The sequence below is a fragment of the Biomphalaria glabrata genome, chromosome 10 (assembly GCF_947242115.1).
Source record: "Biomphalaria glabrata chromosome 10, xgBioGlab47.1, whole genome shotgun sequence".
Lineage (NCBI taxonomy): Eukaryota > Metazoa > Mollusca > Gastropoda > Planorbidae > Biomphalaria > Biomphalaria glabrata.
The window spans coordinates 4,591,224-4,618,525 of NC_074720.1; the positions used below are offsets into that span (position 1 = coordinate 4,591,224).

Below are 27,302 nucleotides of genomic sequence, written 5' to 3' on the forward strand. Positions count from 1 at the left end.
TTAAGATTATATCGATTACTCCAGTTCGTTTCACACCTTCTAACCGCTGACCACCTCTAGTGCGACAATTATTGGCGCTACCATAATACAACGTTAACAGGCTAGTAATACTTTCTATTATTCATATAAGTACATGTAAAATTGCAGCGGAAAAATACACGGTTTTTTTTTTCTGTGTGTTTTCTTAAATACTCCTTCCCCCCCCCCACCTTTTTTTTTTACATCTGAATATTCACTATTAAGTGGAGTCAATGGTGGCTGAGTGGTAAAGCACTTAGCTTTCAAAACGAAGGGTCCAGAGATCGAATCCTGGTGAAGGCAGGGATTTTTAATTTCGGGATCTTTAGGGCACCTCTGAATCCACCCAGCTCTTATGGGTACCTGGCGTTAGTTGGGAAAAAGTTAAAGGCTGTTGGTCGTTGTGCGGGGCACATGACACCCGCGTTAACCATGAGCCACAGAAACAGAGGACAGTAAAATTATCTGACCGCAAGGTCTAGAAAGGGAGGTCATTTCTTTTTATCGACGTTATTTAATGACACCCAAAACAATGTGTCGCTTTTTTTTTTTTTGTGGTCATAGCTTTATGTTTCAACAGACAGAATCTCCACATTTTTTGATGACGCAATCTTTATATACATTTTTATGCCTACTCTCTTTTCCAGCATCGTACATAGATCTAGTCACTAACTGTATCACTTTGATAGCATACACGAATCGCATGGATCATCGATTTAAAACACTGTCTCTTTCCTTGTCATTAAGTTATTGACCATCTGTAGTGGTCATTTTAAACGTCCCCCGTCGGTTTGACCGTCTGCTCGCATTCTCCTTCCTCATTCAGAAACATATCTCCCCCCCCCCGGCCCACTTCTCAAACGCCCCCCATTCCCAAACTTAAATGACACCCGACCGCAAGGGAAGAATCCATGGATGCCATTAAGTCGAGCTGACCCCATGGGTAGCGGCGTCCCTCTAGAGACCCCCAAAGCTTAAAGATGAAACTCCCCCAAAAATGTCAAAACTATAATAGCATTCTTTCACTTCCTGTCTCATAGTTTCTCTCTGTCACACCTCTCCCTCCCCCCCCCCCTTTTCATCATTTTCCTTGTCCTGTATCTTCTTAAATTATATGCTTTTTTTTTTCTTTCTTTTTTTATAAAATTTTAATCCTCCCCTCCCTTAACCCAACAAAAACACACATACACTTACTGCAACACAGCCTATAAAAAAACAAAGCCATTCCATTCCTTAAGAAATATCTACAGAAAATGGGGAAAAGGGAGGGGGGTGGAGTAGTAGTAGCGCGGGAATGACTACAGTAGCAGACGTGGACTCCTGGGAGAGATGACAATATGAAGTCTGTCATCGGATTCCACGGAATGGATTTCAACGTCGAAATCAATGGCAACTTGTACACCAACATGAGCATCAACAATTTCATCAACATCAGAAACAGCGACAACGTGAACAGCGACAACGTGAACAGCAACAACGTGAACAGCGACAAAGTGAACAGCAACAACCTGAACAGCAACAACGTGAACAGCAACAACCTGAACAGCAACAACATAAACAACAACAACGTGAACAGCAGCAACGTGAACAACAACAACGTGAACAGCAACAACGTGGACAGCAACAACCTGAACAGCAACAACATAAACAACAACAACCTGAACAGCAACAACGTGGACAGCAACAACGTGGACAGCAACAACCTGAACAGCAACAACGTGAACAGCAACAACATAAACAACAACAACGTGAACAGCAGCAACGTGAACAACAACAACGTGAACAGCAACAACGTGGACAGCAACAACCTGAACAGCAACAACTTTAACAGCAACAACGTGAACAACAACAACGTGAACAGCAACAATGTGAATAACACATACCTGAACAACAACAACGTGAACAGCAACAATGTGAATAACACATACTTGAACAGCAACAACGTGAACAACAACAACGTGAACAGCAACAATGTGAATAACACATACCTGAACAGCAACAACGTGAACAACAACAACGTGAACAGCAACAACGTGAGTAGCACATACCTAAACAGCAACAAACTGAACAGCAACAACGAGAACAGCAAGAACGTCAACAGCAACAGCATGAATAGCAAAAACGTCAACAGCAACAACGTGAACGACAACAGCCTGAACTACAACAACGTGAACAGCAACCACGTGAACAGCAACAACGTAAACAGCAACAGCCTGAACAGCAACAACGTGAACAGCAACAACGTGAACAGCACTAACCTGAGCAGCAACAACGTGAACAGCACATACCTGAACAGCAACAACCTGAACAGCAACAACCTGAACAGCAACAACCTGAACAGCAACAACCTGAACAGCAACAACCTGAACAGCACTGTCAAAACAACTTCAAGAACAATAAGAATGACAATTAGCAACAACTGTTTAAGCCAGTCTCTCAACATCAGTAACAACAGAAACTAGCCACAACGACAGATTGATCCTCAACATTCAACAACATCAACAAAACAACATCAGCAGCAGAAGTAACGTGAAAACTTCACCAGGAACCACGCCAACAACAGTAGGATTTGCATTAACACCTAGCCGGGATTCACAAGTCGATAAGCCTAGGGCTCTAACACTAAACACACGCCAGATTGATGAGTAGCCTACGACTACCCTTTCCAGAAGATACGCAGTAGCTGTGCAGTTATGTTGGCGTCACATGATGTTGCTGTGTCTGCGTGAGCGTGTTAGATAAATAAACGCAATATTTTGCTGCAGCTGTAGGCAGCTTTTCGTTCATTGCTTAAGGCTAATTAGATTTCCTCTTTTTGTCTTCAACACATAACATTAGAGTGTTTGTTTTTATTGGGGTGGGGGGGATGACGTTTAACTAGACACATGACTGAGTGGGGAAATATTTGTTGCTCTTTTATACGGCGCGGAGCTCAGAAAAACAAAAACAAAGACAAAAAACAAATTAAATGAATGAAATATTGGCTTTGTTTTTTTATTTTCATTTCTTCTTGCTTGGTATTTTATTTTATTTTTTTTCTCTGGACATATAGAAATGTGTTTTCATTCCTCTCTCTCTCTCTCTCTCTCTTTCTCTCTCTGCACAACTATCTTTTCTTCATTTCCATCTTTCTCTTCCCATCTTTCTCCGTCTCTCTTGCTCTCTCTCTCTCTCTCTCTGTCTCTTTCTCTCTCTTTCTCTCTTTATTGTCTTGCACAGTGTACTTTAACGACTTCATAAATAACTTTGACTGTTTAGAGAGTCTTGTGTTTTTTTTTGGCCATTTTTAGTTCGGACTTCACTCATAAACTTACACTCACTGCTACACACACACACACACACACACACACACAAGAGAGACAGAGACAGAGAGAGAGGCAGACAGAGAGCGGTGTCTAAGTGAGAAGACAGATTTCCACTAACAGTACTTCAATTCTATATTTCCCAGCCAGCCCTCTTACACTGTCCATTATTACACCTCCCCTCCCCCACTGCTTTACTCCCACTCATGGGGAGCTGTGTGTATGTGTGTGTGTGTGTGGTGTAACCGAACTGCTCATCCCCTGAAGATGATGACTCGTGAAATAATGACCTCTGTTGTCACTTATGGTCTCCACGTGACCTCTCTTCTACGAGCGATATCGAAATTCTACTGATTTCTTCAACTGATTCTATCTCTTTACACCAAACTCTCTTCCTTTTAGTGTCCCACCTATCTAACTCCTTATCTCAGTCTCTCTCTCTCTCTCTCTCTAAATATCTCTTTTATCTCTTTCTTTCTTCACTTCTAGCTTTTTTTTTTTTTTACGGTTTTGAAAAACATTTTTTGTTTAAACTTTCCTGGTACTTCCCTAAACTATTTGAAACCACTGGAAACATAAGGTGAACGCCCCTGTTACGGTGTGTTCGTTTCTAGGGTGACGGTGGGAAGAGGTGAGCGATTGGTTGTGAATGATGCAAGGTAAGTAGCATTGTCGTCAGCGGTCTTAGTTAGGGGAGACTACTGCAGAACGCGGGACTTAATGGAAGTGTTATTGTAGTGAGTTTTATTTTGTTCAGAATACCATTTTATATTATTACTCAAGTCTACTACATTGATTTCATTTTAAAAGTTGAATGTGTTTATATTGTAATCAAAGTTCTATTTAGTTCACAAAGAAGGTATTCAAGTTATTTTAAGTTTTAGAAGTTAAGCGGTTTAGTTGTCTACCAGCAGTTTGGTGCTACAAGTCAATGATCTTCACAACACCCCTTCACACACACACACGTCACATCATTGTTTGTGACATGAATTAGTGGGAATCACGGAGTATAAGTTTTTGTTGTGTTTCACGTGAAAGTGAAATCTAATCGAGAATTATGGGCAGGAAATCTCGTTCTGAGAGCTGCCCACATGGTTAAGAATTGAGTAGTCGCCATATAATTTAAGTATTGAAACATTGAAGTATTGCTAGCGGTGTGTTTGATGAAATTCTATTGGATTATGTTATACAACTATGTGATTTATTTCAAGTATTGTCATTGATGGCTGAAGTTGCCAGTTTATTGTGAACCATTTATTTATCATAATTAAAATATTGTCTGCTACCTAGAGTGTAGTTTATTTGAGTCTATATGTTGCGGTGATATTACTCAGTAACTAAACCATGGTAGACATACGTAACAACGAATTTGGCGTGAATAAAGATATTTAATTAATACACAAAGAATATTCTAACAAGACCAGAAATAGTATCAACATAATATTCAAGAACAAGAAACAATCATTCAAATACAACCTTACAACACACACACGCACACGCACGCGCACGCGCACACGCACACACACACACACTCTCTCTCGTTGTTTTTTTTGTTCTTCCTCTATTCCATCAAAACCTTCAGAGAAAACTCTATCAAAGTGATCTGAGCCTCTTTCCATGCCAATGATAAAGTATATGGTTAGAGGTAAGAATTTTATCAAGAGAACAATGAGTGAGAGAGAGAGAGAGAGAGGAGGAGGGGGAGGGAGAAAGAGAGAGAGAGAGGAGAAAGAGATAGAGAGAGGAGACGGAGAAGAGATAGGAGTTAGAGAGAATGTGAGATGGGGGGGGGTAAGAGAGAGTGGAGAGAAAGAGAGAATAGAGAGAAAAAGAAGAAAGAGAGAATTGAGAGAAAGAGAGAAATAGAAAAATGAGAGAATTTAGAGAAAGAGAAGAAAGAGAGAATTTAAAGAAAGAGAACAAAGAGAGAATTTAGAGAAAGAGAAGAAAGAGAGAATTTAGAGAAAGAAGAAAGAGAGAATTTAGAGAAAGAGAAGAAAGAGAGAATTGAGAGAAATAGAAGAAAGAGAGAATTGAGAGAAAGAGAGAATTGAGAGAAAGAGAGAATTGAGAGAAAGAGAGAATTGAGAGAAAGAGAGAATTGAGAGGAATAGAAGAAAGAGAGAATTGAGAGAAAGAGAGAATTGAGAGAAAGAGAGAATTGAGAGAAAGAGAGAATTGAGAGAAAGAGAGACAGAGGTTTAGTAGTGGGGAAGGGGTTCAGACTTTTATATGACATTAAGTGATTAAAAATACTTATGTCCCTAGTCAAACATTTCTAACATGGTTTAAACATGCTGCCATTATTTCTACCACAAGACCTCCACTATAATACACCCCCTCCCCCAGTTCCTCCTATATCATATATATATTGTACATTGTCTTTCCTTCCTCACTCAAGGGTCTGTCGTCTGCACGCTACGACGTGCCACGTCAAATTTAATTAAATTTTCGTCCCAGAAACTCATTATGGCAATAATTTAATTCAATTATGTATATTTGTTTCTTAAAATTAAACTTAAAAAAAAAAAAATCACACAGAGAATAAATTATAAAAAAAAAAATATCCGTCTAGTTTTCACAAAATTAGATTTAGAAATGTATCAGGACATTTAATCCAAGCGCTGGAAGTATGGTGCGCTGTTGGTGTCATTTTTTTAAAAAATTTAAACTATAAAAAAAAAAAAAAAGATTACATATTGCTTTTAATGACAATGTTCGATGCTGGATTTAAAATTAGATTATATCCTAGATACTTTTTCAGAGTAATTTAAAATCATTTTGTATACATGACGAATATTTTTTTTTTACAAAAACAAAAAAAAAAAACTGGAAATATGTACATGGAAAAAAAACAAAAAGATTTTTGTCCGGCCCAATTAAGGAAATATTTGGAAGCAGAGATAAAATGTATTTTCGGATAAACCCAACAATAAATAATGATTTTGGAAAGAATTAAGTGAAAAAAAAAACAACAAAATCATCAAACATCTTTCTGAGGAGCTGGAAAGATAATTGACATAATGCATTCCGCCAACAAATCAACAACCTGCTACATGCGGCCCGCGTGTCTTGAGTTTAAAACCACATCTCCGGGAGGCTCTGGATATAAAGGCTTTGGATGACTCGATATCCTGTTATATTATTTTGTACGTGATGGGTTATGGGTAAAAATGCAAATATAATGGTGATTGGGGGGGGGGGCCTAGGGGGGAGGAAGGGGGTACTTAAGAGGCTTGTTTTCTACGGCTAAATTCTTTTTTTTTTTTTTTATCATAACAGACAAAACTCGAAATCAAATTTACATAAGTAATATTCCAAACTTAATCCTTCCATTGTTTCCAGAGATAGCTCTTTTGTTTATACAAGGACCGCAGTCATAGAGAGGCTGGTATGGACTCCCCCTTTTTTCCATACCTCCCCTCTCTCTCGCACAAACACTCTCTCACACACACACAAACACATACGCACTGGCTGGCAAGCTAAAACGTATATTCCAACAGTGTTAGCACCGCGTTTAGGCGGGTAAGGGGGAGGGATAGATCAATAGAGGGGGAAAAATCTCGCCTGTATTTGTTTTTTCGTCCCGGGAACTTTAAAAGATTCCATAATTTGAACTTGCTTGCACAGATCGAGCTTGCCGCTTATGAAAATAGGATGGGAAAACACGGGAAAAAACGCGAGAATGACGAAAGCCTCAGTTCCGTGGAATAATGGCGCGAGAGAACAAGTCCGCATATAGATACAACAGCTTCTGAAAATATTTATATCGACGAATTCGAATAAGGCGAAATTGTTCCCCCGTGCCGACCCCCCCCCCCCCATCCTCTCGCGCCCTAGTTACCCCGTAGAATGTTAAGAGATAATATTGCAGTCTCCTGCTGATACAACTTCTATATAGCCGCCATCTTGCGGAACTATTTGGATCAGGAAGATGGCGGATTAATCTAAAAAAAAAAAAAATGGAAGGTACACGGTCCCAGCGTTAGTGAGGGTGGAAAAAAAATAATCCAATAAGCGTATTGAGATGTTTGCACAAGGCAGGGTCCTCTGGTGCAGGCTCTCTATTTCATGCCTTTTGTCCCAGCTAGAGGTGACGAGGTGCGAACTGTTCGATAAGACCGATCAAGGTAGAGCTGTCAGGGACCACAGCAGATGTGCTTCCAGCCGATACTTCGTCAACCTGGGTGGTTGATCCAATTATTGTGTTGTTTTTTTTCCCTCCCTTCTACTTCTTCCCATTCACGGCAATTCATGCTCTCTACCCCCCTCCTCTCTCTCTCTCTCTCTTTTCTTCCCTCCCTGCGTAATATTAATTTGTATATACTTTCTTAATCCGTCAATGGAAGGACCCGCCCTCTTGTCACTTCCGTTTCCGAGTTGGGTGGTCTGGATTAGAGAGTATTGGCAGATTTAGAATGTCATCGGGTGACGAATCACTTTTACATTCGAGATTATTAAAATCTGTAGGCGAAATCGGTTTTAATGGAAGTATTTTTTTTTAAATTCATTCTTCTAAAATTTGATGCAACTTCAAGAAGATTTAAAAATTTTTAATACTGCCTCAAACCAGTTCGACATTACAAAAAAAAAAAATAAAAATATACATCTTTCATTGATTTGATTGTACTGACTGACTTACAATCTAGTCAACGATTATTCTACTTTCGACTAACCAGACGTAGGTCTGTGGTCAACGATTAACGAGGAGATGGCGTGACTAGTACAATTAACCGCTTTTTATCTTCGGTATAACTGGGTGACCTCTTGGTCCGTTTCTTACCATCTCGAATATGAAAATCTCGATGCCCTACACCAGGATTCGAACGCGCAGCTTTCAGCTCGACAATATAGCGTTTAATCACTCAGCCGTCGCTAATTCCTTGTAAAATATTGTGAAGTTTCAGTGTCATGTATACATGAAAGGGAAAGATTTATGGAAAATTGCATGTGCAGACGTTCCACTTGTTGCATCTTCAATTAGTAAACATTCTTTGGACACATCTACCTGCCGAAACATAGGTAGGCCGATGCAAACACTAATATTAAATGTACACACTTTAAAAAAAAAACACTCTTAGTATCAAAATAATTGGATCAAAACTTCACCATCGTGTTTTCCTGTCAAAGTACACTGTACCACCTTCATCTGATTGGAGAGCGTTACCATTTGTTTGCCAAACGTCGGAGGGTCAATGCCGCACATCACATGTATGTAAACTGCTCTCCGTGGTTTTCAGACGCCTCCGCCGCATTACGCAGACGTGTCAATATTACCTCCGCAGCGGCGGAGAACCGTCATCGTCTCAGCAGCGTTATATTTATCAAACATTTTCGTGTTAGGCCAAATTTAAAATTAATAAAAAAAAATTACAATCTGGCCAGTTTTAGCAAACAGACGTAGCATTCCAACTTGGAGGTTACCTGGTACGCCCCGTTGTACAAACTTTGATCAGGGGAAACATAATTTTCTTCAGAAGTGCCAAGAACAAAAAATTTAATTGATAATTTTGTTTGAATTAGTGTGCAATTTTCTATTCACGCATGCGCAGGAAGGCATTTCTGAAAGGTCGCTAATGATGAGGTGAATCTGTCTTTCTCTGCTCTCTCTCTCACTCTCTGTATCCCTCTTTAAGAAAGTCTCTTTTCGAAGTTGTTTGGATAGGTCTTTTTTTTTCTTTTTTTGTACCCGTCTTTTCTTAATCTCTGTCTCTATACTATCTTTCTCTCTCTCTTTCTCTCTCTATCTCTCTCTTCTTCACTCTCTCTCTCTCTTCCTTCGTCGCTGTTGGGGGTCTATTGTTGATAGTTGTATTCAGAATGTTTTCCTTCAAGATTTTGAACAAAAGATTAAAAAGGCCTAGACGTGATACAGTCTGATGTCGTGTCAACTGGAGAAGAAAGAGAAGAGTGAGAAAGTGGGCTGGGAAATAAAAAGAGAAATAGAGAGCAGGCGAGAACGAGACAGAGAAAAAGATAGAGAAAGAGGCAGAAAAAGAGAGAGAAAGAGGCAGAAAAAGAGAGAGAAAGAGGTAGAAAAAGAGAGAGAAAGAGGCAGAAAAAGAGAGGTAAGTGAGAGAAAAAAAAAGAAATAAAGAAGGAAATATCGTGCAAAAGAGAGAGATAGAGAGAGAAAGAGAGAAAAGGTAAGCAGAGCTCGATCTGAAACCATAAAGGTGACAGTCCAGAACGCCTGCAAATCAACCAGGCAGCAATCCTGTTTGGGAGATATAAATTGCTTACATTTTAAAACTCTCACACAGTGTTCACAATCACTATTACATGCACAGCACAACTTTTTAATAGTAATATAAATAATCTTGCTTTGATATACAACTACTTTCTCTATGCAAACCGATTTCGCTCTAACAGTTTTCTTCCAAATACATTTTTATGCTTAATTTTTTGTTTTTCGTACAAGTCTTAAGTTTACTTTGAACTTACTGGTGCCGTGGTTGATCTTCTTACTTTTCAGCCTTTTATGCTACTCTTTACGAGTCATTGAACCCAATCTGTCTGGAAACCTGCCTCTTCTCACCCCCCTCCCCCCTTTTCGACTAACCAACCACTAAATATAACCCCTTAGGTCACCGGGTGGACTTGTTACAGCCTCGGATCCAAATTGTTTCACGTCAGCAGAAGTGGAAAGATCAGAAGGAAGAGGGAAGTACTACAGCAAAGAAGCTGACAAAGAGAGAGAGAAGGAGAAAGAGAAGTGGAGGTGACTGACAAGATTTGAACCGTGACCAACTGAACATACAATCAACGTGAAATAAAACAACAAGGGGGTAAGAAAAGGGGGAGGGGGGGAGTAGCAACAGAAGAAACAGAGAAAGGACATATACATACAAAAGCTGTACAGGGGGGAAAAAAAGCTCAAAGGATCTCCCTCCCTCTCCATCACCACCCCCCTCCTCCTGGGCTATCAACAAAGCTCGTATTTTGACTCACCCATACATCAACACGTACTGACAGTTTTACTGCTCGCGTCATCTCAGCTCACAGCGAGAAACACGGCGCGTGCGTAGGTAAGGTGGGGCGAGAGATGAAAGCGCTGGAGGAAAAAAAATATATACCTTTCATCTACACAGGAAACCTAGACCCCTTCTATGATCCCTGATCCCATCGCTCAGGTATTCGGAGGTGTCTTCTCAATTTACCTGTCAGCCATTCCCCCTTCTGAAGACCCCAGTGCGAGGGCGACCTACCCATGATGAGTAGAGGTGGGATACATCTCCTCAGAATCTTCAAAAACTTTTCTGTAAAATACTACTGTTAAAAAATTAAATCAAAATAGTCTATTAGCTGCCAAAACAGCGATTTTAACCATCTGAAGAATTAAACGAAACACTCCGCTAAAGAATAAAAAAAAAAGTATTTCTTTTCAGACCTTGCGGTCGAAAGGGCAGGTGAAAGGTCATCTGTTTCCACGGCAACGATCAAAAGTGTTATATAGCCTGCAAAACGATCATCAGCCTTTACTTTCCGAAACTAATGTCAGATAAACATTAGAGTTGGGTGGACTCAGTGGCGCCCTAAAAATCCCAAAATTTACCGAGATTCTAACCTGAAACCCTTCATATGTAAGCTAACCGCTTTACCACTCTGCCACAACACCCAGATTTACTTACGATGATTTAATGAGAAAAGACTAAAAGTGGATCAACAAAGATGGCTAAGACGGACTTTAGAAGTCAGTTATAGAGATCGGGTCTCAATCAAGGAAATCCTAGGCTGATTACTTAGTGAGTTTGTGACGGAGCGTCGCATGAGGTTTGCGGGACATGTCCTCCGACAAAATGAATTGCGCATACCAAAAGTCGCGATGACATGGAGGTCATTTCGAGGAAAGCGCAAACATGGATGTCCGCGTAAAAGTTGGCTGCACACTCTCATGGAGGACCTCAGAGCAGTGGACACCAGGTGGGAAGAGGCTTCCAGGCATTGCCAGTGACAGATCTTTGAGGAGACAGCTTGCCGCCTAATGCCTAACACCGATCCACGCGGGAGGATGTAAGTCCTTGGTAAGTAAGAATTAAGAAGAAAAGCAAAGTAGTAGGATTCATATGAACCAGACCGAGAACTGAACTGTTGGTCTAAAGATCATTCTAACAATCTAACCGCAGACCAACTCTTTGTTTCATCTCTTCTTCCCGTTCCTTCTCTCCTCCCCTTTCTCTGTCTCTGTCTCTTATTTAAAAACAAAAAAAACACATAACACATACACATCTTTATCTCTGCATGATTCACAAGGTTTATGTTCATGAATATCTCATTTCGGTTTTGAAAGTAGATAGATCCACTTAACAACAAAGGCGAACAAGTCCGCGTACATAATTTGCATAATGTAGACAATGGAAGTATATAAAAAAAAAAAGGTTCTGCATCACAAAAGGCCAAAAGAAAGCGTGCCAGTTTCTGCATAAATGATTCAGAAGATAACAACAACAATATAAAAAAAATACGGAGTGAGATATCAGCTTCCAGAGAGATGGCTAACAGAGCTGTTCGAAATGTGCCCCAGCCAATGCCTGTATATTTATTTATTTATTTATTGGCAGGGAGGAAAAAAGCTCGATGTGAGGCAATGAGAGAAGTTATGGGGCAATAAAAACGCGTTTCTTAACAGCGTGGCAACTGATGAGGTCAATGATATATTAATAATGGTGCAGTGTTGATGACAGACCTGCTCATTCGTAACAGTTTGTGTACAGACCACATTATAGATGACTCGGAGGAGGTAAAATATCACATTTAATTGACTTCCTTTCTGCCATTACTGATTCCTTTCAATGGCGTAGCGAAAGTGCCCGTGTGACCTCTGGTTCAAGAATACGATGGCGAGCATATGTCCTCCCCTCCTCCCCAAACCGCATATACTTAATGGTTGAGCGAGATTAACAAGTCATCTTTAATGTATATATACATTTACAACTAGACCTCTCAATGTATGTACGACCTTTAGAAGCACTAGTGTTATTACACAGAATTCAGCTACGACTTCTTGCAATTTAAAGTATCTTCACATTCAGTGTTAGTTCATCTTTTACTTTGAAAATTAATAAACGACTACCTTTCAATGACCCTTATAGACCCCTTTTGGACATGATCCCTGGTGCAAAGAGGACTTAGGGGTCCTGGTTGCTGCGCTTCTGATATTTCGACTTAGGATGTCTTCAGAAGCAAAAAGTTAGGAAGAGATGGGCTGGGTATTAACTATGGCCGGAACGATGTCGTCCACATGGTTTCCACCCCCCCCCCCTCTTTTTCACGTAGGTTTTGGGGTCCAAAGAAACGATTAATAACAGATGCTATTTACGATCAGCAGCGACGCAGGATTCCCCCAGAATGTAGCCATACGCTGCACTGCAGGCTGTTGAATGGTAAGCGACTCGATGTTTTCATCAGGGTTGCTTCTAAAGCCTTTTCCGTTTCTTTTTTTTGGGATTAGCCGAAAAGCAGCGGATGGGACGGCGCAGGAACATATGGCGCTGCGATTTGGAAGCAGATACCAAGCAGATGGGCAAGACGTGGAGACAGTTGGAGAGACTCGCTCAGAACCGAGAAGGCCTGCAGGAAGCTGGCCCCAGACGGGACTACAGGTAGAGATGAGAGATGATGGTTGACTCTCAAAGTAACTAAAAGTCTAGAGATACGCCCATGAATATGTATACTTATAACATCCTCCTCATTTTCTACATCTCTATCTTTACTCGACTACTTCAAGGGGCTTTACAATTTTGCACCGGATACACCAAATATTTGATCCCGATGGATTTATTACTTTTTTTCCCCCACTTGACCAAGAATACAAGACGTTCCAGATATTCTAACGGGTTGCCTGAATCAGCCAGGAAAACGTACGACTTAGCAGAGTTTAAGTCGCTAATTAGTATGCATGACTAGATTGACGGTAATTATCTTCATTTTTTTAAATTTTTTTTTTAAGTAACCTCTGTAAGATAAGATAACCCGAGCCGCCTTGGCCTCTCTTTAGTTACCCCGCTTTCCTTCGGGCAGAAATATTATTTAACTTTTATATTTGTAATTCTTTATCACAGTTTATGTCTACAGTAAATGTTTGCCTTTCATGTGTAAAAGTTAAACAAAGTTATCGTTTCGTTTCTTTGTTCATTAAATTTTATTTACCCACAATTCTTTCTCTATTTATCATCTCTGGTGTAAAAAAAAAGGCATTTTTCATATATATAGAAAGGAATGCGTTGTTTACTGCCGGGAGTATCTACAATGGAGTTGCCTTTCTGTGGCGCACGATGCCAGACGTTAATTTTTTTTTTCCCCGGACCCAGAATTTACGATACAACGCCAGCCACCGGAGCGTAGACTGTTGTCAGCGCTTTGATATAGGGCAATTTATCAACATATTAAAAAATAACCCCCTTCAGTACATTTCCGATAGCATAATATGAGTTATAGATAATACAACTAGATTCAACACAAAGGCATCAAATATGCAAGTAAACCGTAAGTATTTTGACATTGCGAAATAGTTTAATGAATATCATTCAACTTTAGCATTCACTTGAGTATCTGCTTATTATATCTGAAGAGTTGCAGATATTTTAAAAAGTAGATTAAAAAAAAATACGTTTATAAAATGATGTTTACTATGAAAATGTAGTATCTAGCTTCAGTTGACCATATGACGGCACTTCCGCTTTCGTTTTCTCTAGTCGCGGTACGCCTGCCGATGACTGAGCAGCCGATTTGCTAGAGCTTCGAGAGTTCGAAAAATGGCGGGTTGCTGTTATAGGATAAAAATGGGGGAAACGTTTGATGACGTCATTACTAGAGTAAATTACAACGTCACCGGTAGCTACAGTAAATTATTTTTAACTGAACGATTGGGAATGCACTTCTAAGCAGGGCGCAATATTGCATCGTCTTCGATCCGAACAATAAGCTATAATAAAACTATTTGCCTTGCTACGAATACCAAACTGTAACCTACATATTTTGCTACGCTTGACGCGGACAAAGCCGTTGTCTTTGGGGGATGGGGGTAAATTAAAGGTCATTTGGACCGTCATTTGAAATAAATTAGCATTTTCTCGAGTCAAACTCAATTCAGATGGATTTTTTTGTACCCAAGTTCCGCATTTCTCAGATTACTGAGTACACTCAAGTAATGTACATTCCTAGATCTATTTTAAAGAATCTATTTTTAGACCAGCGCTCCGTTTAATGGCAAAACAATTGAGTCTGATAGCCTAATAGTTGACATTAATCTTTATGACTCCGCTTAATCTATCTTTATAGGGGATATTAAAAACAAACTAAAGGTAAAGGTAAGAATAGATGGCGCTCCAAGAGCGCACGCGTGGACTGATCATCTTATCGTCTGCTAATACTGTTTCTTTAAAAAAAAAAAAAAATTCAGACAAGGGAGATCACCTGCTGAAAAAAAAAAGATATAGTGCATCTTCCATTCTTTCTGCGCCAAAATATGTTCGCTTTAGGGGGGAATACAAATAGTTTCTAGCACCCTACACTATGAATTTAGAAGCTCCATACGAGAGATAACCTAAACCTTGTTTTTTCTTTTTCACCAAATTTCGATTTTTTTCTGTATTTGTATGTGTGTGTATGTGTGTGCGTGTGCGCGTAAACCTTGTTTTTTTCCCCTTCTTTTCCGAGCCCCTCTATTGGGATGCCATAATGTATTCAGCTACTCATTATTTATGCTTAATTATTCTTTTTTTTCTGGCCTTAGAAAATGTTTTTCTTTTAAATGATACCAGACTTGAATAAGATTGTACAAAAGAATTATCTCATTCATACCAACAAGACATACACACACAATATAAAATAAAGTAGTGAAAATTTCAAGTTGGCTATTTAAAAACAAAAATGTCAATGTGCGGTAAAAATAAGGATAAAAAAAAAATTAAAATATCAAAACAATAACATTTCTGACGCGTTTAAATGCTAGAGAAGGTCACGGCCATTTGCGAGATGGTCAAGGCCAACCTGTGACATCTACAGTTCAATTGTATTTTCAACAGTAATCCTTAGAGTGTAGGTGTATTAATATATACATCTAATAAGGTATATCGTCCGAAGATTTGGAAAGGATGCAGGATTTCTTATGGCCACGCAGTCCTTGTTGTGACCTAAATATTTTGCCACATCCAGCGCAGTCTACGTCAAAAGTGTGTGATTTAAAGCTCAGGATGAGAGCTTCCTTCATGAAACGCGATCACATCAACGGCTAAAATAAATCCTTCAGATATTTGGACGAAAGGCCATTTCGCGGGAAAATTTTTTTTTTTTTTTAAATAAGAATTTTAACCTATGACCTTTGAGCTGTCTAATAGGAATTACCTGTATAATCAAGTAGTATGTTCTAAGCTTCGTTAAGCGATGTAGTTCATTTAGAGTCATATGTTTTAACAGACATATGTGTGTGTGTGTGAGAGAGAGATAGAGAGAGAGAGAGAGAGAGAGAGAGAGAGAGATGAATATATTGAGAGAGAGAGAAGGAGATATATTGGCATGGGAGGTGGAGAGAATCTTAATTAAACCCAACATACCTCAGCTTGCAAGATAAAAACAAGAAACTCTGTTAGTAATTCCTCACCAGTTATTTCCCTGCTCACCAAAGAAATAGTTTCCCATGTCTTTGAGCCTTCTGTTGCTGCTCTGTGAAGACTATTTTTGTTTGTCTCTACGGAAGAGCTCCACAAAGATGGGTGGCAATAAAATCCTGACTAATGCTAGTCTTGTAAGCCAATCTCCTCAGACCTGGGGGGGGGGGGGGGGGCTCGAGTTTCAACAAAACTTTTATTGGGTACACTCATTCACACCAACACTAAACGTTTCTTATAAATTATAGACGTATCTTCAAAAAAACAGAAGATAATTACGTCCTTCGTGTATTCTTGCGCTAATCTAGTCCTGTCTAAACTGAATTCATTTTGTTGCTCATCTCAGACGGAATAAAGGCTCATTGCGATGTAGCCAGTTTATTTAAAGGACGAGCCCCCCAAAATATTTTGAAATAATTGATCATCGTTCTTGATCATCGCCATGTCAAGCTGCATGAAGGGGGGGGGGTCAAGCACCGCTACGGAATTGTCCAGTATTGACCCCTAAGTCGTGTTTTTCCGTTGACTTCTGTGACCTATACAGTGTACTATGTCTACGCTTGTGCAGATCACCAATTATAAAACTGAACAGTCTCTTCTTACTTTATGCAAGTTTCGGTGTCATCTCCTGTTGTCTTTAATAGGCTATACTTAAAGCTTCCCCCCCCCCCAGTATGTTTCTATAGCAATAACATACCAGACAAACAAGTTAAGGATTTATCGCAGTGTTCCACACGGTCATCGTTATTGATGAAGTACACACTTTTAATGGGTGCATGTATGATGTGACTGCAATATATCATCTTAGCAGAACAAATTAAATATAAAGTATCTAAGTTAAATCTGATGCTTTTAAAATCTCAGTAATGTAAACTACATCTTTATGACAGGATGTCTAATGTTGACTTAAAAAAAAAAATGGTTTATTTAGATTATACTTTCATTTACACTAACACACAATACAAACAATTTAACGCATCCACGTCCAGACCATATAATACTGTTGAGCAGTCAAGGTTATTAAGATTATATATAGTTCATGGTCAAACACACTGTTCATTGTAACATGCCCTCTGGAGTTCAACAAATTTAAAGTCACAAATTTATCGCAGATTCAGGAGCATAAGAGAGTGATCCAAACGAGATCAGTTTTCAAGTTCATTACAAATGAGAAGTTCCAAAATTGTTCAGAGTTAGTGACTTTTGTTGAAGTTACATCATAAACTATTATTCATTTTTTTTCCATATTATATCTGCATTTGAAATATAGATATACATTTTTATTTAAAAAATTATTTATTTAAATCTTTGGACTTCTTTTTTAGGTGAAATTAAAAGTTTCTTATCTCCCTTTTTTCACTTATTTTTACATACTAGAAAAAATTAAAATACATGTCCGATAGAACGAAAGGTCACGAGGTCAATATAGAACTCCACCCCAAACTAACCTCTACCTTTATTACCATCCTGCAACCCTCAGACAGCAGAACCAATCTAAAGCAAGTGTGACCTAGAACTTGCGGCTAGAACGTTTGAACCAATTTTGTAGGGAAAACAAGCAGAGAGACTCGCGCCTCAGTCTTCATTTATAAGTCTACAAAATTAATTGTGAAAAAAAACAAATTCCCGATTTGTCGCTAATGGAATGGCATTCATTTAGACCCAGAACAAAAAAAAATTAAATAATGTCTTAGAGTAATTGTATCTTGACGAAGTAATGTTGAATTTTTGGGAATTTTTTTTTTTTAAATTTTGGTGGAAGACAATTTCCTGTTTGGCTAAACGCACTTTTGTCTGAGTTCGAAAATCTGAATCAGTTTGAACACATTAGACAGAAAGAATTCTCTCTTGATTCGAGGAAATAGTTTTGTTGACTAGTTCAGGCTGTCATTAGTATTTGTCTGTCCACCCCCTGCCCCTTTTTTGTTTTCAGTTTCACGTAAGGCGACGAGCGCTGGATATGCTAGAATAACCGGAAACCAAACCTCCGCATGCGCATTTGAGTAAACATAAAGAGACTTCCGGTCTTACTGTCTCAAATTTGAAGAGCTTGGGACATAGGCCTAAGTAAACGGCGTCTCTTATTGCTGTAGACAAAAAATAAAAAGGCAGCGAATTCATCATATATTCAAGTATGTTTGTTTTTTTTTAAAGCGTAATTCTGTATTCGTTCTTCAAGTTATTATAAATTCTCTTCACGTGTCCTTACAAGATTGGAATATGTATATTTTATATTTTTTATTTCTAAAGAAATATCTTTGTATTTATAAACTGAAAGTGCATAAAAAATATGGTGTTCACAAATGGTTATATATATAAATTTTGAGATCTGTATTCACAAGGTGTCCCTGTTTAAAGCAGCGCGTACGAATTGAAATGAGTCTGTGTGACTGAACGCGTGCTTCTAATAAAACAGAATTATTTTAATTCTGCGGAATATTTTTATAGAGTGTCTATATTTTTCTCGCAAATATTTTGTGTTTGTTTTATTGGTATGAACATGTTACAGCCATGGTAAGGGTTTTAACTGACCGCTTCAATTAATGACCCAAATAACAAGTGATGCTTAAGTAATGTCAATATAAGGATATATATCCTCAAAAAAAAATAAATCTATTAAACTTTAAAAAAAAATCTAGTCCAACCACACGGAGACAACCACACGGAGACAACCACACGGAGACAACCACAGGGAGACAACCACACTGAGACAACCACACGAAGACAACCACATGGAGACAACCACAGTCTTTGCTCCTTTTGTACACGCACGAGCATGGAAAGAAAATGATTTCTTTAAAAAACCAAACAATCTATATTTAAAAAGCGCACTTTTTTTTTTAATCCAGAAAAAGGTCAGCCTGACCCCGCTTTGCCATCAAATTAGGTCATTTTAACTACAACAGTATGATTTAAAACTTAAATGGAGCGGCCGTAAGAAAAAAAAACAAAACAGAATTACATTATCAAAGTGTTGAAAAAAATTAGAATGAAAATATGACATTATCAAAACGTAAAGTTGCTTTTAATTTTCTGTTCTTTTTTTTCTTCTCGGGGGTAAAAATGAAATGGGTCAATAAACGACGGGACATGCGCATGCGCGCACCAGAGGTGAGTAGAAAGATACAAATAATTAGACGCATTACGATTGGCTAGAAATGATTTTCGCTTTTACTGGGCTTTTAGCGAATGTTCCTTTTGATGACGTAGCCATCCAAAAATATGGATTCAACTGGACAGTGAGAAAAGGAGGGAAGAAAATTTGATTGCATCAAATCCAAACATATGAGAAAGATACAGAATAACTTGATGCATTACAAACATTAGAATATGATGTAATATCAAATCGTAGTCACCAAAATTTAATCACGATTTTGAGAAATTTTGATGCAGGCAAAGTCATTCAAGACAACGACTTCAGTTCCCCATGACTACGAAATCATAAAGCTTTATCTGGCTGCGCAGACCCAACTGTGACATACATATTTTGTCATAAACCAAATAGACAAAGTCGTAAACGATTGAAATTATAATCGGACAACCCCTAAAACACAAATCTGAAATATCTGTGACTAGCGAGTGCGTATGTGTATTTTCTATAAGTCAGATCAAATTAGTGACATTAATTTTCTGGTTATTTCGTTCTGTAAATAATTAATACGAATGTAAATGTTTCATTGCATTGAAATGATGACTGGAAAAAAACAAACAAACAACAACAATAAAAGCTTCGCCGCCATATTGGCGATGTTCACGATAAACTAAACAAGGTCAAGGACACAGAATGGAACGTCTCTGTTGCCAACTCAATCAAAAGAATTGACCTCTAGTTTGAACTATATCCCAAAGTGTGGCTAGGCTGTAACCCTTTTGTTATTTTTGTTTTTTTAGACTGATAGTCTTATTCTTCCTGTATATTGAAATGACTTTGTGCTAAAAGCGGGAAAAAAACTTAGAAAAACTAGGAAAAATGTCGAAACACGTAGAAAAACTAAGAAAACTTGATTCTGTAGTGCCAAACAGTGCACAAAAACCTATCACATACCTTTAAAAAAACCTAGATTATGAACACTCCCTCTATTTTGTACACCGGATGCACTTTAAATTTCTATTTGTAGTTGTACCGCCATGTATAAGTATCTCCAGTAGAAAGCCTTATATATCCCACAAATCTTACGACTTAGAATACGACAGAATCATTCGGGCCCTCTCCCTACTCAGTTAAAACAGAAGGGTCTCCAGGCTCCATGCTGACATTATTTACAGTCAACAGGAATGGAATAGTTAATTTCTCTTAATTCTCAAATCTGTTTCAATCTAAATACGTTTGATTGACCCATTCTTATAAACTTCCAGTTTCCTTGTTCATCTTAATCTCGCGTTATGAGACGAGACTTTGCCTAATGCTAAGTCTGAACACTCGCGCTACACTATAATAACCGTTTCCGCTTTGTATGGATGTTATTTGTAGCATGTCTTTATCCATATAAACAGCAGGACAAAGACGGGGGATAACTTTAGTCTCCAACCATGTAGTCAGAGAGACAAAGACGGAGGTTAACTACTCCTGATTATCAGTATGCCAATTCAATAAGCAGGGCTACATTTATCCAAGCTGAGTCACTCCATGCAGGCCATCCACATTCAATTAAAAACTGTTTTCATATAAAATTGATGATTTTTGTTTTTCAGAGTTCTGAAAGCTGTTGGGGACGCGTATTTATAGATTTCCACACGATAATAATTGTTACGCTGTAGCGAAGATAGTAAATTATAGAAAATTTTTTTGAACTTTTAATGTCAAAATTTAGTACTTTGACTTTTTAAAATGAAAACTGAATCGTGGCATGACAGGATGGCTTTGCTTCACGTTTTAGTGCATCCGTTTTGGCGCGACCATTTTGGCGCAGCCGTTTTGTTGCAGGGGACGTTTTGATCAAGTGTTTTGTTTTAATCGTTTGAGGAGCAGCATGGCATATTTATAGCATCACAAAAGAACAACAACTATTCCATCATTCTTTAAGTAGAAAAAAAAAGTTCAGATCAATCCGCTCCTTCCTTAACCAAAATAAAGGCGTAGCATGTCAACAGCGAAAGGAAATACCATGGGGCGTTGCCCCCATTAAGTAAACGACCATGACGGAGAGTACGTTTCATTCAAATAAAAGGTGTTAGAGTTTTTTAACTGCACCCATCGTCCGCACACGCCCATGATAAGCGGACTTTGTGATTTTTCAGGCTTAGACCTGGTAAGTCTTTTGATTTGAGTTCTATGTATATATTTCAAATTGCAGCCATCTAAGGCGAGGTTGTAAATATGCAGCTGAAAAAGGGGGGGGGTGATTATTGCCAATGATATATAGATATGTTTACTAAAAATACAATTTCGATGGCTTTACAACACATAGCGTATCCTGTGTTAGAAGTTTGAGTTATCGCCTAAATCAGGTCGAGGCTCCGACTGCCATATTTGCCCTTTTACCAAAAATAAAGTCCGTGCTAACAAGTATGTTGGCGTACTAAGAGTGTGTGAACATACTAGCGAGTGCGTGTGTGTGAGTGTGTTAGAATTGACCAATGTGTGTGCGTGTGTTCGAAAATGAACCTGGTACTCACCGGACAGGTGCTCCCACTGCATTCCCGTCACCACATCCATCAAAACGTAATCCAATAGCAAGATAAGCAAGGGTATCCAAGCAGAAGTCAAGCGACTTCCGGTCATCCTGTGCGCCTCCATCTTGAGAGATATCAGCCGATGCTGAGGCGAAATAATGTTCTTTATCTGTGAACTGAACTGAATAGTTTTTTTTTTTCAATAAAATTGTTTACAAACTAAGAGTAGATACATTATTAATAATAGGTAATATTTAAGTGTCAGTGATGGTAGATAAGCTTTACTGGCTCTTCCATTCACTAAACATGCATCTATTGTTAGCTCTTCCATTCACTAAACATGCATCTCTTATTGGCTCTTCTATTCACTAAACATGCATCTCTTGTTGGCTCTTCCATTCACTAAACATGCATCTCTTGTTGGCTCTTCCATTCACTAAACATGCATCTCTTATTGGCTCTTCCATTCACTAAACATGCATCTCTTGTTGGCTCTTCCATTCACTAAACATGCATCTCTTGTTGGCTCTTCCATTCACTAAACATGCATCTCTTATTGGCTCTTCCATTCACTAAACATGCATCTCTTGTTGGCTCTTCCATTCACTAAACATGCATCTCTTGTTGGCTCTTCCATTCACTAAACATGCATCTCTTATTGGCTCTTCCATTCACTAAACATGCATCTCTTGTTGGCTCTTCCATTCACTAAACATGCATCTCTTGTTGGCTCTTCCATTCACTAAACATGCATCTCTTATTGGCTCTTCCATTCACTAAACATGTATCTCTTGTTGGCTCTTCCATTCACTAATCCTGCATCTCTAGAGTCAGTCTTTGGTCTTAGGATTGGTCTCGTTTTTTCTCTTTCTCAACCTCTCGCTTTCACTCAATCATTTGGTCTCTCCCTCAATCTTGTTCTCTCCATTTTTTAAATCTCTTTTTCAATCTCTTTACCACTCCTTCAATCTCATTTTCTATACAATCTCTTTCTCTCATTATCAATCTCTTTTATAATCTCTTTCTAGCTCTCTTTCTCTCTCTCTTTCCCAATGCCTTTCTCTTTCAATCTTTTTCACCCTCTCTCTCTCTCTCTCTCTCTCTCTCTCAATTTGCTTCAATCTCTCTCTCTCTCTCTCTCCTTGTTTCAAACGCTCTGATATAGATCTATACAACGACCATAGAGCTCTTCAAACTACGACTCCATGTTGAATATATAATGAGCGCGTGAGTTGAAAGTAATCCATACTTCTAAAAGTCTGGACACAATAAGTTCATGTCTACAACACAGGCACAAAGTCACTAAGAACTTTACATGATATATGGATCTGTTCAGTCTGAACAATGAAAGATTCAAACTAACACGTTATAAACTATTTTACTTGGGTTACAGTATTAGAGTGGAGGCGTGTTTAAAATGGGAGGGAGAGAGGAAGTATAATGGAGAGAGAGAGAAAGAAAGAGAGAGAGAGAGAGAGAGTGAAAATGAGAGTAATAAATGTGAACAAATGAGAGGAGACTGTATGAAAAGAACAAGCCAAAAAAAAAAAAGTAATGTAGAAAAAAGGAGAGAAGAGAATTACTTGTTAGAGGGAGAGAAGAGAATTACTTGTTAGAGGGAGAGAAGAGAATTACTTGTTAGAGGGAGAGAAGAGAATTACTTGTTAGAGGGAAAGAAGAGAATTACTTGTTAGAGGGAAAGAAGAGAATTACTTGTTAGAGGGAAAGAAGAAAATTACTTGTTAGAGGGAGAGAAGAAAATTACTTGTTAGAGGGAAAGAAGAAAATTACTTGTTAGAGGGAGAGAAGAAAATTACTTGTTAGAGGTAGAGAAGAGAATTACTTGTTAGAGGGAGAGAAGAGAATTACTTGTTAGAGGGAGAGAAGAGAATTACTTGTTAGAGGGAGAGAAGAGAATTACTTGTTAGAGGGAAAGAAGAAAATTACTTGTTAGAGGGAAAGAAGAGAATTACTTGTTAGAGGGAAAGAAGAGAATTACTTGTTAGAGGGAAAGAAGAAAATTACTTGTTAGAGGGAGAGAAGAGAATTACTTGTTAGAGGGAGAGAAGAGAATTACTTGTTAGAGGGAGAGAAGAGAATTACTTGTTAGAGGGAAAGAAGAAAATTACTTGTTAGAGGGAGAGAAGAAAATTACTTGTTAGAGGGAGAGAAGAAAATTACTTGTTAGAGGGAGAGAAGAGAATTACTTGTTAGAGGGAGAGAAGAGAATTACTTGTTAGAGGGAGAGAAGAGAATTACTTGTTAGAGGGAGAGAAGAGAATTACTTGTTAGAGGGAGAGAAAGGGAAAAGAAGGAGAGATCAAGAAAGAGAGATGGAGAAAGTTCATTAGACAAAGAACGAGAGGGTTAGAGAAAAACAGAGAAAGAGGGACGCAGAAATAAGAAATAAAGGGAGAAAGAAGAGGATTGAGAGGGAAGGAAAAAGAGATAGAAAGAGAAAGAGAGTAAGAAAGAAAATAAAAAAAAGAGGAAGAGGAGAGGAAACTGTATACAATCTGCGTGGTACTAGGAGTAAGAGTGAGTTGGAAAGAAGAATTATGAAAGAAAAAATGAAATAAAAGAGGTGAAGGTATGAAAGAATAATTTCAATGAGAACACTAGGAATGAAACAAAAGAGATGATAGCGACTCTCCTCAGAGGGCAACCCTTCCCTCCAGAGCTTTTGGTCAGCCTGTCCAGAGCTGGTCCGCAGAGAGCAATGCCCAGGATTCGCATTTGATCGAACAAATTTTTACTGTCCCGGACCACCGTTGAAGCGAAGAGTTAAATCCAAGAATATCTTATCTCACTGACGGGTGCCGCCCTGGGGAGTAGTTGCTGGGGAGAAGGTTGTTTCGGGGAGAAGGCGGGGGGTCGAAACGAGGACAGAAAAAAGACGTCGGTCAATGTCAGACAGCATTTAAGACACTGTGTGTCATATGACATTTATTCTCTATGCCAAGTCCGTTTGTGTATCATCACTCATTCATGATATCGCGTAGAGCCGAGGCTCATTCACATGATTGTGTGTGTGTGTTTATTTTCACACATAATATAGCACACATGACAATATGTGCTTCATAAAACATGTATTACATTTGTTTAGCACCTAGACCGAACATGCTTTCTGATCTAGGTCTAGAAATATGCGCCTGTATAATAAGCTAAGTATTATCAGGACCGGATTTACCTATGTGCAACATAAGCTACAACTTAGGGATATCCAAGAAATATTAAGCAATTAAATTTAATATCTGGACTTATAAAGGGCCCACAAAAAAGCATAAACAGCTTGGGACCTTTTTAAGTCTAAATACGGCACTGGGTATTAACCAAGTCAAAAAGCAATACAAAGACACTTTGTAAAATATTAGACATGTTTCGAATGTTCCTTCAGAGAATTATTTACCTCCTAGTTCAAACCTTCCAGCTGGACGAAGATAGATGGCAGCGGGCAGGGTGTGAACCCGGGACCATCGAGACAGAACGAAAGTCTAGTGCGCGTAACGCTCGACCAGGCAGGCAACCTTTCAAAGTTTCAAGATCATATGGTTAGTCTCTGAAAAATCCTACAGAGCTCAGGTCCAGGTGGAAGAAAGCGAGCGCTGCAACGTAAAGCAGTCAGCAGGAATATCTCAAGACTCGAAAACTATGCCTATCACTATATCCCCACTTGACGAGAAATTTGATAAAAATCTCTCTTGACAAAGCCTATAATTGATATACCTTTTCACAAAGCATATTAATATGATAAATATCCCTGTTGACAAAGCCTATCATTACTATCCTTCCAAGCAAGATCTATTAAAAACGTTTATTCTAACAAGGCCTACAGCTTCTGACGTCACGACAGTCTAGACTTCCATTTCTTTGGAGAGTCCCCCCAGCCCCTCCCTGACCGCAACATCGGGCTGGATGAAAGCGAAATCTATCTTTCTATCTTACAAAACCTACAAGGGCGTCGTTTCATCGTGGCACCTTCTCTTAGGCATGTTATTGTGGCACTCTCTCATGGGCGTGTCCTGTTAGCGGAGAGCGAGTCACAATAAACCAAGTTAGCCAAATGCCTAATGACGTTGTTTTTATAATGGGTGCGGAGGAACCTGGGCACTGATAGGAGGTGGCTGGGGGGGGGGGATAATTGCGAAGGATGGAAGACGGGCGTGAGAGAAATGAGCGTATACTGCGTATACCCCCATCTCTTGCGTAATGGATCTACCTGCACTGTGTTAAAGCAATACGCCCTCGGGGTCTTAAGTACTTGTGTCAGTGCAACAGTTAGTATTGTTTTCGCGTGTGAGTGTGTCTGTGTGTGCCAGTGTGTGCTGGGTGTGTGAGCGTCTTTAAGTGTGTAAGTATATCTGTGAGTGTCAGTGTGTGTGAGACTAAGTATGTGTGCACGCGTGTGCTGCACCAATCATTGATCACTTGGCTGGCCCTGTTACACGGATGTATCTGGCATAACAACAGAGTTACTGGTGCATGCTGGGTACATGTTGTTCTGTTCAGGTCATACAAGGAGTTCAATCTTCTCAAACCAAAAGTAAGTCGGTGCTATATTTACAGGCTGGTTAGCAAGGGCAGAAAAAAATTAACTAAGATAATCTCTGATACTAAATACTGATACTAAAATGAATACAAGAAAGAAACAAAACAAAAAAAAAAGAGCTATTGAGGGAGAGAGAAGAGAAGTGAAGTTAATTGAAGAGCAGTGAATTCAAGTGAAGTAAAGAGAAGTAAAGAGAAAGGAAGAGAAGTGAAGAGAAATGAGAAATAGAGAAGTGAAGAGAAGTGAAATGAAGAGAAGTGAAGTGAAGAGAACTTAAGTGAAGAGCAGTGAAGTGAAGTTAAGTGAAGTGAAGTAAAGAGAAGTAAAGAGAAGAAGTGAAGGGAAATAAAGAGAAGTGAAGAGAAGTGAAGAGAAATGAAGAGAAATGAAGAGAAGTGAAGAGAAGTGAAGAGAAATGAAGAGAAGTGAAGAGAAGTAAAGAGAAATGAAGAGACGTGAAGGGAAATAAAGAGAAGTGAAGAGAAGTGAAGGGAAATAAAAAGAAGTGAAGAGAAATGAAGAGAAGTAAAGAGAAGTAAATAGAAGTAAAGAGAAATGAAGAGAAGTGAAGGGAAATAAAGAGAAGGGAAATAAAGAGAAGTGAAGAGAAGTGAAGAGAAACGAAGAGAAGTGAAGAGAAATGAAGAGAAGTGAAGGGAAATAAAGAGAAGTGAAGAGAAATGAAGAGAATTGAAGAGAAATGAAGAGAAGTAAAGAGAAATGAAAGTAGAGAAGTGAAGAGTAGAGTTCTACATAAAGTACATTACTTTCTCTCGAAGTCTAGGTGTCACTGAATTCATCTGTAATTACAAACTCTTTTAAGTTATGGACTCTTGGTCTTAGTTGAAATCAGTCTTTGATTAAGCCAAACATGCGTATAAGAAGCCATGCCAGCTTATATCTATGATAAGCGTGACAGAGTGTCCACTGCCAGGGATATGCTACACTTCCATCTGAAAGTCCGGAAGCTAATGGGCTCAGCGAGGTACCCTGGAATTCACCGACTAAGGGCGCTTGATCTGTTTGAAGCACGAATCTTCTGCCGAAGAGGTATCTGGTCAAATCTATCTGATCGACAGCCGCGTTGAAAGGTCGCAACTCTCGTTTCCATGTAGGTCTTAAGTGTCAATTTCTGCCTTTTTAAATTCTCTCTTCACCCTCTCTTTCTTCAGCTCTTGGTTCAGCCTCTTTAGCTCTTCGTCTCTCTTTTTA

At 38.8% G+C, this 27,302-nt stretch overlaps 1 protein-coding gene across 7 annotated transcripts in view; it reads right to left on the reverse strand.

Annotated features, from left to right (window-relative positions):
• LOC106061695 (uncharacterized) overlaps nt 1-27,302 on the reverse strand; it is a 305,818-nt gene that overhangs the window by 205,264 nt on the left and 73,252 nt on the right. For 5 of the 7 annotated variants that reach the window (XM_056043798.1, XM_056043797.1, XM_056043795.1 and 2 more), the window contains one exon: nt 21,545-21,717. In XM_056043798.1, the coding sequence (XP_055899773.1) occupies nt 21,545-21,665 (121 nt within the window). In that variant the 5' untranslated portion in view covers nt 21,666-21,717. Of the gene's footprint in view, nt 1-21,544; nt 21,723-27,302 lie in introns of all 7 variants that reach the window. The other 2 variants (XM_056043799.1, XM_056043794.1) reach the window with 1 other exon arrangement.